The sequence below is a fragment of the Mirounga angustirostris genome, unplaced genomic scaffold (genome assembly GCF_029215605.1).
Source record: "Mirounga angustirostris isolate CCGP_5_RB_7025 unplaced genomic scaffold, mMirAng1.0.hap1 SCAF_16, whole genome shotgun sequence".
NCBI lineage: Eukaryota > Metazoa > Chordata > Mammalia > Carnivora > Phocidae > Mirounga > Mirounga angustirostris.
In genome coordinates this window covers 51,194,628-51,207,526 of record NW_026991724.1, presented here as the reverse complement: position 1 = coordinate 51,207,526, position 12,899 = coordinate 51,194,628, and the positions used below count along the sequence as shown (strand labels likewise).

General features: G+C 55.3%; 1 protein-coding gene across 5 annotated transcripts; it reads left to right on the top strand.

Moving 5' to 3' along the window:
* Positions 1-933: 933 nt before the first annotated feature.
* On the top strand, positions 934-12,899 carry SLC1A5 (solute carrier family 1 member 5). 5 transcript variants are annotated; one of them, XM_045891805.3, is made up of 8 exons: positions 936-2,109; positions 5,244-5,286; positions 5,678-5,725; positions 6,612-6,778; positions 8,627-8,860; positions 9,594-9,788; positions 9,927-10,061; positions 12,160-12,899. In XM_045891805.3, exons 1-8 carry the CDS (start codon positions 1,553-1,555, stop codon positions 12,392-12,394), a joined length of 1,614 nt encoding a protein of 537 aa, XP_045747761.1. In that variant the 5' UTR covers positions 936-1,552; the 3' UTR covers positions 12,395-12,899. The 5 variants fall into 5 exon arrangements, with proteins under 5 accessions (XP_064436467.1, XP_045747761.1, XP_064436468.1 ...); XM_064580398.1 differs by having other exon boundaries at positions 1,593-2,109; positions 5,244-5,300; XM_064580400.1 differs by lacking the exon at positions 5,244-5,286 and having other exon boundaries at positions 1,593-2,109.

Here is a 12,899-nt window from a genome sequence, read left to right as displayed (position 1 = left end):
ATTGTGAATTACATACCCAGGGGAAAGTGGATTATAATCCTAAACTAAGAACTGCTGTTATTGATGTGTCGGGTTCTGAACTGGGAACATTTATTTAAAACCTTTTTATTTTGGGCGCCTGGGTGGCTCAGTTGGTTAAGCGACTGCCTTCGGCTCAGGTCATGATCCTGGAGTCCCAGGATCGAGTCCCGCATCGGGCTCCCTGCTCAGCGGGGGGTCTGCTTCTCCCTCTGACCCTCCCCCCTCTCATGTGCTTGCTCTCTCTTATTCTCTCTCTCAAATAAATAAATAAAATCTTTAAAAAAAATAAAAACTTTTTATTTTATTTTATTTTTAAGTAATTTCTACACTCAACGTGGGGCTCCAACCTACAACCCCGAGATCAAGAGTCGCATGTTCCCCGGACTGAGCCAGCCAGGCGCCCCTGGAACATTTATTTTTTAAACTATTAACATTATTAAATAAATAACTCCATCTAATTTAAATCTTCCACCCATCATGTGTGGGATGAGTTTTAATAATCTGTATTTTACATTCAAGGAATGTGAGTTCCGAGAGGCGACAAAATACCGAACTCAGGGCGGAGGCACTGCAGGCTGGGTTGAGCCACCTGCGGCTCGCTTGCTCTTTCTAGAGACCCTCAAGCGGGAGAACAGTTGCGGGTTACCGGCCCCCAGCCACGTCCGGATGCCTTTGGCGGGAAAAAAGGTTTCCCTTCGACGTCCCGCCCCCAACCGGGCCCCGCCCCCGCCCCTCCGGTGTCCCCGCCCCTCGATATTGCTAGACTTGGTTAGTCGGCCTTCTATGGGTGACTTGGCCAGACTCTGGCCTCGGCCCCACCTCTCGCTCGCAGGAGGGCTCCGAACGCGCCTCAGCCAATCGGCGCCCGCGGTTCGCTCCCCGCCTTCTCAAGCCTCGCCCCTGCCGTTAATCCTGGAAGCTTCCGCCGGGTGGGCTCAGAGCCACGCGGCGCGCCCGCGAGCTTTCCCCCCCGACCCGCCGCAGTTACCTCCCAGGGTCCCGGACCCCCGCCTTCCGCTTCCTAGGGGCCTGGATCTCCTCTCCTGGACTCAAAAGCCTGGCTCCCCTCTTCCCGGATCTCTGTCTCCCGCCCCCTGGATTCAGGCTCCCCAGCCTCGGTTTCCAGGACCCCGGCACCCCGGATCCCTGCCTCCCGGATCTGCGCTACCAGGACCTGACCTCTTGAGGACTCTGCCACTTGGACGCCTTCAGCCTTCCAGAGCCAAGGACCTCAGGTCCCAGCCTGATAAACTCCTGTGTTCCCATCCCTGGGGCCGAGAAACCCAAGTGCTCCCAGATTTCGGGCGCCGGACACCACCTGGGAGAGCAGAAGAGCCTCAGCGCCCAGCTTGGGGATCTCAGACACCCCAGGAACCAAGGCGCTGTGAATTCCCAACCCCGGGGAACCTTCCAAAGTTCCAGCCTCCAGGCTGTGTTACAAAACTCTCCGTTCTAAGGAACGTCGGCGTCCCGGGAAGGAGACCCAAGCGCGCCCAGCTTCCAGGCGCTAAGCAAGTCCGGGGCGTTCATCATGGTGGCCGATCCGCCTCGGGGAGACCCCAAGGCTGAGCCCACCGCGAACGGTGCCCCGACGTTGGTCCCTATGGAGGACCCCGGCGCCACAGGAGGCGGCTGCGGCAGTTCCCGGGACCGGGTGCGCCGCTGCCTTCGCGCCAACCTGCTGGTGCTGCTGACCGTGGTGGCCGTCGTGGCAGGCGTGGCGCTGGGTCTGGGGGTCTCGGGGGCCGGCGGCGCGCTAGCTCTGGGCCCCGCGCGCCTGGCTGCCTTCGCCTTCCCCGGCGAGCTGCTGCTGCGCCTGCTGAAGATGATCATCTTGCCGCTGGTGGTGTGCAGCCTGATCGGCGGCGCCGCCAGCCTGGACTCGAGCGCGCTCGGCCGCCTGGGCGCCTGGGCGCTGCTCTTTTTCCTGGTCACCACGCTGCTGGCGTCCGCGCTCGGCGTGGGCTTGGCGCTGGCCCTGCAGCCGGGCGCCGCCTTCGCCGCCATCAACGCCTCGGTCGGGACCTCGGGCGCCGCGGAAGAGGCCCCCAGCAAGGAAGTCCTGGATTCGTTCCTGGATCTCGTGAGGTCAGACCCCGCCCGCCCGGTGGAGTCGGGGGGGAGGGGGGGAAGGGGTGCCTCAGCCGCGTGGGGAGGGGACGCGTGTTAGGGATGGCGGGAGTGGCCACGTGAATCGGAGAGGGCATCCCCGGGGCCTGAGGAAGACAGGACGGGGTGGTGAGGGATGGTGATCGTGGCCCTCTGAGGGTCAGAGTACAGCGGGTGAGGACAGAGCCCTGGGAAAGGAGGCTTCTCATGTGGGCGCCCGGGGACATTAGCCGGGACCCTACAAGAAGGTGATTGGCGAGGAAGTCTTATAGAGGGAAGAAGGAGTAATGCTTGGGGGAGTTTGGGGAGGGAGGGGACATAGGAGGGGCTCCTGGGAGGGGAGAGGATCCTGGGCGTGAGGGGGGGCTTGGAAGGGAATTTGGGGGCTGCTAAAGGCCTCAGGATGGGGCTTCTGGATCAAGATTTGAGTCCAGGGTCAGACGGCTTGTAACCCCTGGGTGAGGAGTCCGAGGGGGATCAAGAGGAGATCTGACTGACCTCCAGCCCCAGGGCTCCCCACACTACGTGTCACCGGGACATGACCAGGTTTTTTTCTCAGCCTCCCTTCCCGGCCCAGTTCAACTGGGCCCTGGCAGCTTCCCTTTTATATGTTCCTGCTAAACCCTGCCACCTCCGAGACTTCAGTTCTATTTCCTCCTGTCTGGGGAGCCTGTCTGGGCTTTCCCTCCACCCCGCCAAACCCACATGAGGCTGCACAGAAGGGGGCCAGTTAGAAAGAGAGCAGACGCTTTTCCTTCTGATCTCTGCTCCCCACCCAAGAATGGCTCTCCCAGCTTTGAGGAGGGCAGACCCCTGGGTTGCCTTTGGGGCCTGCTGATTCAGTGTCTCCAGGCTGGTTGGGGACTTCCTGGAAGTGGCGGGAGGAAATGATGAGTCACGGAACTGGGTTCTCCCAGCTGCTTGGGGGACCCGTGACGGCTGAGATGAGAGACTTGGGGGCGGGCTTGGTGTCTAGAAGTCGCAGTGGGTGGGCGCCTCCTGGCTGGGGGAGATTAGCAGGGTCCTGACCCAGCCCTGCTGGGCCTGGATGGGTACAGGCCTTCTGGCCAATGGGCACACCCACTCGGAGGCTGTTGATGTGCACAGCCCTCCCCTGTGTGCCGAAATAGAAGGAACTGGCACTTGGCCAGCTCCTCAGAGACTTAGCTGGAACATCTCAGAACCGCACAACTTTTTTTTTTTTTAAAGATTTTATTTATTTATTTGACAGAGACACAGCGAGAGAGGGAACACAAGCAGGGGGAGTGGGAGAGGGAGAAGCAGGCTTCCCGCAGAGCAGGGAGCCCAATGCAGGGCCCCATCCCAGGACCCCGGGACCATGACCTGAGCCGAAGGCAGTCGCTTAACCAACTGAGCCACCCAGGCGCCCAGAACCACACAACTTTATAGGCAGTTGGGCCACAGCTGGACACAGATACTCAGCCACAGCCGCGGCCTCTCACACTGACACATAGCCTTACACCAGTTGTCACACGTGCACTCACTCACACACACACACAGGATACTAAGCATCCCTTTGCACAGCCACTCACGGATGCCAAGGACCACACCAGTACATCGAGCGTTGCTCAAACATCCATGCTCAAGACCCCATACACACCAACACCATCCCATGTATCTGAACACTAACCCGCACCCCCCACCGGATACCAACATTTGAGCAACATCATTGGTGGAGGGAGGACACCAGAATGCCGGGTGGTTAGAACTACGCCGCCGGCTGGCTGGGTTCAAATCCCAGCTCGGCCACTTCCTAGCCAAGGCAAGTTTCTTTCCCTCTCTGTGCCTTGGTTCCCTCTTCTATAAAATGGGGACCAGAGGGCTGTCGTGAGGATCAAATGAGTGGATTTAGGGGTGCCCGGGCGGCTCAGTCGGTGAAGCGTCGGACTCTTGATCTCAGCTCGGGTCTCAATCCCAGGGTGGTGAGTTCAACCCCCGTGTTGGGCTCCGTGTTCGGTGGGGAGCCTACTTATTTATTTATTTTTAAAGATTTTATTTATTAGAGAGAGAGACAGAGTGAGAGAAAGAGAGCACAAGCGGGGTGAGGGGCAGAGGGAGAAGCAGACTCCCTGCTGAGTAGGGAGCCCGACGCGGGGCTCGATCCCAGGACCCTGAGATCATGACCTGAGCTGAAGGCAGATGCTTAACGACTGAGCCACCCAGGCGCCCTGCGGGGAGCCTACTTAAAAAAACAAAAAATAAAATAAATAAATGAGTGGATTTATGTCAAGCACTACAAGGACTGTCGTCCCCACATTTGCTGTAATTTTCGTCCCACTCCGAGACATGCTCGCTGGGGTTTACCACACGCTGCTGCACAGATACACATTCATGACACACAGCCATCCCTTGTCACTCTGTCTTGCTACCTCTTTCCAACACACCCAGATCTTCCCCATACCCTGTGACCCGCTCAGCCCGGGACCCAAGGCCCAAGCGTTTCTCAGCCGTCCAGGAGGAAGTGGCTGATGCAAGATGCCCAGGGTATTAAGTTTGCTGCGTGGGGTGGAGCTGAGGCCCTGGGTGACCCTGCCCCAGCCTGCCTTGGGAAGCCAGTGTTCCTCACCTCCTCCAGTCCACAATCCCTCGGGGCTGGCCGGGGCTAGCAGGCCAGCCTGTGGGGCCCTAGGAGGCCAGCTCAGACTCCCCACCCCCTGGAAAAGTGTGCGGGCCAGGGCCCAACTCTGCCAGGCCACAGCCAGCCTGAGGCCTAGGTGGCGACCACACTTGGGTGCCAACGGGGCCTCCAAGATTCTTCCCATCCCAAGAGGCCAACGCAGCCCCTCATACACATTCCCCTCCCAACCTCCCCTCCCTCCCCGGGGTATTTATTTATTTTTTATTTCATTTTTTTTTTAAGATTTTATTTATTTATTTGAGAGAGAGAGAATGAGAGACAGAGAGCATGAGAGGGAGGAGGGTCAGAGGGAGAAGCAGACTCCCTGCCAAGCAGGGAGCCCGATGTGGGACTCGATCCCGGGACTCCAGGATCATGACCTGAGCTGAAGGCAGTCGCCTAACCAACTGAGCCACCCAGGCACCCCTCCCCGGGGTATTTAATAACATGCCCCCCTCCGTGTCTGTCTCTGCAGAAATATCTTCCCCTCCAACCTGGTGTCTGCGGCCTTCCGCTCAGTGAGTCCTTGGGGGTATGTCCCGAGGGGTGGGGGGCGGGCTGGGAGGGAGACAGCCAGTTGCAGCCCCTGGGTGCCTGCTTTTGGGTGGTCTCTGAAAGCCCTCCATGCCCCTCACCAAGACAGGAGAATATGGGTTCTGAGCCCCTTCTGGGTTCTAATTCTAGCTGTGTCACCCTGGGCAAGTGCCTTTGCCTCTCTGAGCCTCGGTTTCCACCTCTGGAAAATGGGCACATGGTATGAAAATCCCTCCTCAGTGGGGTTACTGGCAGGATGCAAGGAGATCATGTTTAGGGGTGCTTAGGGCTGGCTTGGAGTACTGTTAGCGCCAGGAAGGGGTGGGGGAGCCTCTGTGGCAGTTGATGCTGACTCTTGCCCACCCTCACCTGCAGTACAGTACCTCCTATGAAAACAGATGGATCAATGGAACCAAGGTGAAGGTGAGAGCAGGGGAAGGGGGGTGGGACCCCATCCCTCGGCCCATCGCGGGAGTTTTTCCATTTTGTTCCCACCCCAGCCTTTGTTTGCCGCCCCCCACACCGGGGGTCTTCTGACATTTGGTGGTATTTGTTTTATACTCTCTGCAGCCACTGCCCAATTTCTATCTTTTCTAGTCTCTCCGTTTTTGCCCCTTTCTTCTCCCTCCCCGGTGCAGGCTTCTTTTCTGCCCCTGGCTCCCCTTCTCCCACCTACCCTCAGCCTGGTACAATGTAGTCCTTCCAAAGCACAAACCTGACCCTGTCTCTCCCCTACCCAGAGCCCCTTTATGCTCCCTACCTAGTGCCCTCGGAAGCAAGCCCAGGCTCCTTGCCACATTCCATGGGACCCTGCGAAGTCAGGCTTCTGCCCAGCCGCCCACCCAGCCTCATGTTTTGACTCTGGCCGGCCTATTCCAGCCACAGTGGGTTTCTTTCTGCTCTTTGAATGCCCAAGGTGCTCTCATTTCCAGACGGTTGCACATTGTTTCCCCTCTCCAGAACCTTCTACCACCCCTCTTGACCTGGTTAATCCTCCTGTTCTCCAGCTCTCAGCCCCTTCCTCCACGAAGCCCTCCCTGATTCCCCCGCCACACCACCTACCAAGCTGGCATCCCCCCTCAGTTCCGACACTCCCTTGGGTTTCCCTATTCCAATCACTCTGAGTGGTCCCTGGTGACAGGTGTATTTCTCCTGGACTTGGACTGTGAGCCTTGGGAGGAAGGGACAAATGAGCTCCAGGAGCTGTTTTGTCCGCGTTGGGTCCCAGCAGGGCCCAGGACAGGCCCTTAGTGACTGTTCAGGTTGACCGAGCGTCCTCCTCCCATCCCAATCTGTTCCTTGCTCAAAGGTGCCCATTGGCGATGAGGTGGAGAGTATGAACATCCTGGGCCTGGTGGTATTTGCCATTGTCTTTGGTGTGGCCCTGCGGAAGCTGGGGCCTGAGGGAGAGCTGCTCATCCGCTTCTTCAACTCCTTTAATGATGCCACCATGGTGCTGGTCTCCTGGATCATGTGGTAGGTGGGGGGGCGGGATGTGGGATGGGGCAACCCTCCATCCAGCCAGATGGCCTGGATTCACACCCAGCATTGACCATCCCCTGGCTATGTGACTTTGGGCAAGTGATCCTACCCTGTCTGTGCCTCAGTGTCTTCATTATAAGATGAGGACTATGTAGTATTCCATGGGAGCTGAGACTGACGCCAGCACCTTCTGGATCCTCCTGGAAGGTGACAAAAAGCCAGCCAAGCTGTGGCCACAACTTAGCGAATGCATCTCCATTGCAGAGATTTGAATGGGATCAAATGTCCGAGTTACCATGAAGATGAAATGAGTAATAGGTGGTCTAGGTAAAGCACTTGTAAAGTGTTTTAAATGTCTAGCGCCTCCTAAGCATTTACTTACTGTTAGCTATGATCACTATCATTATGACTTCCCACCTGGATGCCCTATAATAAGTGACTGAGCTCGCTCTGCCTTGGTTTCCCCATCTGGAAAATGGGACTGACAGTACCAGGCACAAATGAGTGTGAAGTTCTTGGGACACCACCTGGCCTATAGCATGTCGACAGTAAACAGTATTGGCTAATATTTATCAGATAGTCACTTGTATAACTTCTGGGCTCATCCCACTGGCCGGAGCTTGGGCATTTGGCCAAACCTAGCTGCACAGGTGGCTGGCCAACAGGGCCTTTCTTCTGCTACCAAAGAGCAGAAGGGGTTTGGGCGACAACTAGCCATAGTGATCAAACCGGGAAGGCAGTCTTGGGAGGCCTCCTGGCTGGGAGGCAGGAGCACCCCTGGGATCATCACTGCAGGAGGGGGTGATAATAATTCCAGCAGAAGTTTATAGATCACTTATTGTGTACAAAGAGCTTTCAAGGCACTTCCCCTGGCACCCCATTTCCTCCAACATTCCTATGAGGCCGGTAGCCCAAATGTCCCTGTTTTATAGACCTATTAGATTTCAATTCAACTGTAGCTACAGAGGACTAACATAGGAGCTTGTGTGGGATTGTGGTAAAGGTTCAGTCGTGTTCCAGGGCTCAGCCCATCATAAATGCTTTGTGTGTTTTAAGACCCGAGTGACAGACTTTTTAGTTTTCATGATGTGGTGAGAGATTGTATCAGTTTTTTTTTCTTTTCTTTTTTTTTTAAAGATTTTATTTATTTATTTGACAGAGAGACACAGCGAGAGAGGAAACACAAGCAGGGGGAGTGGGAGAGGGAGAAGCAGGCTTCCCGTTGAGCAGGGAGCCCAATGTGGGGCTCGATCCCAGAACCCTGGGATCATGACCTGAGCTGAAGGCAGACGCTTAACGACTGAGCCACCCAGGCGCCCCTTTTTTTTTCTTTTAAAGATTTTATTTATTTGACAGAGAGATACACAGCAAGAGGGGAACACAAGCAGGGGGAGTGGGAGAGGGAGAAGCAGGCTTCCTGCGAGCAGCGAGCCCGATGTGGGGCTCGATCCCAGGACCCCGGGATCAGGACCTGAACCGAAGGCAGACACTCAACGACTGAGCCACCCAGGCGCCCCGATTGTATCGGTTTAAATCATCCTCACTGCTGTAACAAACGAACCAGAACATGTAAATGACTCACTCATGGGGGCCATGTGTTCAGTCCAAATCTGGTTAGTGATTCAACTCCAAGCGAGCGATAGGAACCCTCAGGCTTCTTTATCTCCCTGCTGTTTTCAAGGGGAAAGAGCTGGGGGGATGGCAGGGAAGGTGCCCAAACCTCAGCACACGTCATGTTTCCTGCCCACAAGGGAGCCTGTGGTCAGGCTGTGTACTGAGCACCAAGCCTGGTCCTGCGTGGACACACAGTCAGAGGCTGCAATCTGTCTCCTGGGCACTTAGGTATGCCCCCGTGGGCATCTTGTTCCTGGTGGCTGGCAAGATCGTGGAGATGGAGGACGTGGGGATGCTCTTCGCCAGTCTCGGCAAATACATCCTGTGTTGTCTGCTGGGCCATGCCATCCATGGGCTCCTGGTGCTGCCTCTCATCTATTTCCTCTTCACCCGCAAAAACCCCTACCGCTTCTTGTGGGGCATTATGACAGCGCTGGCCACTGCCTTCGGGACCTCTTCTAGGTATGGCTTTGGGGCCGACTAGTGCAGGATTTTTAAGCTTAAGGGGCCTGGAGTGGGTATCAGTATCTGGAGACCCTTGACATTTTATAATCTGGGGACACTGGATCTGGATATAGGGGCCATACTTTTGTGAGTTTCTCATAAGGTTCTATTCTCCCCCATTAGAAAACCACTGTCTTAGAGATTTCTTCTTCTTTCCTTCCTGGGAACCCCTCCTCCTCCACAAGGCCTGGCCCTGGGGGCAGTGGTCTAGCGCTCCACCCTGGATCTAATCATTTAGGAGCCCTTTCCACCCTCTTCTAGGTATTTTGTCCACCTGTGCCCTCAGAACCCGGCCCTCCCCACAGCAGGGTTCCTCGGAGAATAGCAATTCTTAGCCAAGATCTATTATTGGTGGAGCAGGGAGGGAGTGTGGGTCAGCGAGCTCCAAGGCATTATAGAATTTAGGTTTGAATTTTTATGTGTATTTTGAAGGATAGCAGCCTGTACTCTTCCAGGGGGTCCAGGACTCCTATATTTTGGAATCCTGGCATTCTGCAGGATCCCAGGGGCCTCTGGCTCTGGGAAGAGAAGGGCATGGGCGTGGAGAGCTGGGGAGGGCTGGGTGTGGTGGGGGAGGGGTCTAGGCTGGTGGGCGGAGCCTGTAGCGTGCTGATTGGCCAGTGGGGTAGTCGACTGGGCGGGGCTTCGGCGGGGGGCGGGTCACGCGCTGACTGACAGGGCCGCCCCTCAGCTCCGCTACGCTGCCCCTAATGATGAAGTGCGTGGAGGAGAGGAATGGCGTCACCAAGCACATCAGCCGCTTCATCCTACCCATCGGTGCCACGGTCAACATGGATGGTGCAGCGCTCTTCCAGTGTGTGGCCGCGGTGTTCATTGCACAGCTCAACCAGCGATCCCTGGACTTTGTGCAGATCATCACCATTCTGTGAGTGTGGGAAGGCTGTGGCCAGGACCCCCCCCTCGGCCCCTCTGACACCTCCCCCCAGCGTGGATGCGGGCTGGAGGGAGCCAGCTTCCCATGCCGCCGAGGCCCCTCTCCCTGACCTCCGCTCTCTTCCCCCAGGGTCACCGCCACGGCGTCCAGTGTGGGTGCCGCGGGCATTCCCGCTGGAGGCGTCCTCACCCTGGCCATCATCCTGGAGGCAGTCAACCTGCCGGTTCGGGACATCTCCTTGATCCTGGCTGTGGACTGGCTGGTGTAAGTGTGGGTTTGGGGCTTCCGGGGCCTAACGGGTACACCCCCCAGGGAAAGGGGGTGAACAGGAGGGTCATTGAGAGCCTGTGGGCAGGAGAGGAGAGCAAGAAAGGGGATGGTGTCTTGAACGTTCTAATTAGAGGGAACGAAGGGATCTTGGGGGTTCGTTTTTGGGGGGGATCTTGGGGGTTCTAAGAAGAACCCCAGAGAGGTAGTGTGCCCCAGTGGTTAATATATTGAGTGGATTCTTAGGCCAGGCTGCTTGTGTTCAAATCCCAGGGCCACCTCTGCTAGCTAATGTGACCCAGGTTGAGTCCTTCATCACTGGTCTCAGTTTCTCCATCTGTAAAATGGAGAGAATGGAATGGTCTCTCCTTGAGGATCAGATGACGGAAACATGTAACTCCCTTATAAGAGCCCCTGGTCAGAGTTACTACTTCTCAGCCACATCACTCCTAGGTATAATGCCAAGAGAATTGGAAACATGTTCACAAAAACTTGTGCATGAACGTTTGTAGTGGCATTATTTATAATGGCAAACAGGTGGAAACAACCCAATGTCCATCAACTGATGAATGGATACATAAAATGTCATATATCCATAACAATGGAATATCATTCAGCAATAAAATTGAATGAAGCATGGACATAAGTACACGCTACCATGTGGTGGACCCTTGAAAACCTCATGCTAAGTGAAAGAAGGCAGAACACAAAGGACCACATATCATGATTCCATTTCTATGCGATGTCCAGGATAGGCAAATCTGTAGACCCTAGGTTAGCAGTTGCCAGGGGCCGGGGAAGGAAGGAATGGGGGATAACTGCTTGGTGGGTGTGGGGTGTCCTTTTAGAGCAATGACAACGTCCTGGAATTAAGTAGCAGTGATGGTCGTACTACTCTGAATATACTAAAAACCACTGGGTTGTATACCTTTTTCTTTTTTTGAGAGAGAGAGCATGTGCATGTGTGAGGGAGGGGACACGGGGGAGGGGCAGAGGGAAGGAGAATCTTAAGCAGGCTCCGCACTTAGTGTGGAGCCCGACGAAGGGCTCGATCTCATAACCCTAAGATCATGACCTGAGCTGAAATAGAGTCGGACATCCAACCAACTGAGCCACCCAGGTGTCCCTGGATTGTATACTTTTGAAGGGTGAATTTGGGGCGCCTGGGTGGCTCAGTCGGTTAAGCGTCTGCCTTCAGCTCAGGTCATGATCTCAGGGTCTTGGGATTAAGTCTGTATTGGGCTCCCTGCTTGGTGGGGGGGTCTGCTTCTCCCTCTCCCTCTACCCCTCCCTCTGCTCGTGCTCTCTCTCTCACTCTTTCTCTCAAATAAATAAAATCTTTTTTTTTTTAAGGGTAAATTTTATGGTATGTGAATCATACCTCAATTTTCTAAAATGGCACACACACAAAGTATAAAGAGGAAGGGAAAAGAGCTCTTTAGAAAGGCCTGAGTGAGGGGGAGGGGGGATTGGTTAGCTCGGTGATAGGTATTGGTGATGGGTATTAAGGAGGGCACGTACTGCATGGAGCACTGGGTGTTATACGAATACAATGGATCTTGGATCACCACATCAAAAACTAATGATGTATTGTATGGTGACTAACATAACATAATAAAATTAAAAAAAAAAAAAAAGAAAGGCCTGAGTGAGAAAGTAGTATTTCAGGGGGAAGAGGAGAGGTTGGATGGGTCTTCTGAGGCCCCAAGAGAAGGGAGGGGTGACTTTTTGAGGTTCCAGGAGGAGCAAATCTTGTGTTTTATTGGAAGAAGAATCGTTTGGGCTCCAGGGAGGATGGAGGAGGGGATCTTTGGGGTTCTGAGGCAGAGAAAATGCGGGATACTTTGGGATTCCACAGGAAAGAAGAGAGGTGAGAGGTAGGGAGCTTTTTGGATTCTGGATGAAAAGATCTTTGAGGTTCTAGGAGGAAGGGATAATGGGGATCCTGGGAAGATGGAGGGATGAGCTGGGTCTAGGATCAGGGTTCCATGAAGGAGGGCGCCATGGAGACTCCAGGCTTTGTGGGGAGAAGCGGGAGGGTTGAGCTCTACCCTCTCCCCTCCCACTCACTTCCCTGTCACTCCTGCCTCTTCAGGGACCGGTCCTGTACCGTTCTCAACGTGGAAGGTGATGCCTTTGGGGCAGGACTCCTCCAAAATTACGTGGATCGCTCAGAGTTGCAGAGCTCGGTGCCAGAGTTGATCCAAGTGAAGAGCGAGACGCCCCTGTCTCCCCTGCCCGTCCCTACCGAGGAGGGGAACCCCCTCCTCAAACGCTGTCCCGGACCTGCGGGGGATGCGGGCCGCTGCGAGAAGGAATCAGTTATGTAAACCCCATAGGGACGTTCCCTGCCCTGATGGGGCCACTGTGGACATTGGGATCATGAACTGGGGCTCTGGAGGCCCTGCCTGCACACTCGGGGGACCCAGGGGCCTCAGCTGATGCCCCACCCCACGACATCAGATCTGGGAGACCTCAATGCTGGGGTAGATGTGTATGTGTGTGTCTCTCCCCAGATCTCCCCCAGTCCTCAATTCCTGTTCCCACCCAAAGTTAGGAAACAAGATGGAGAAATAGTGTAAATGTGGGCTTCGGCCCTCTGCGAGGAAGGATGTTCCAGTGGGTTTGCTGGCTGTTTTGGTGGCTGTAACTGTGTGTGTGTGTGTGTGTGTGTGTGTGTTGTGACTCTACGGTACATCCCATCCTGTCCCCAGGCCCTCTGTTCCCTCCACAGTAACAAACACTCCAGGGGACCCTGCCAGGGTGGGGGACACCAAGGACAAAGACTGCTGTCATTCCAAAGGACCTTTTTGAGCAATAAAGTTGTGAAGCATA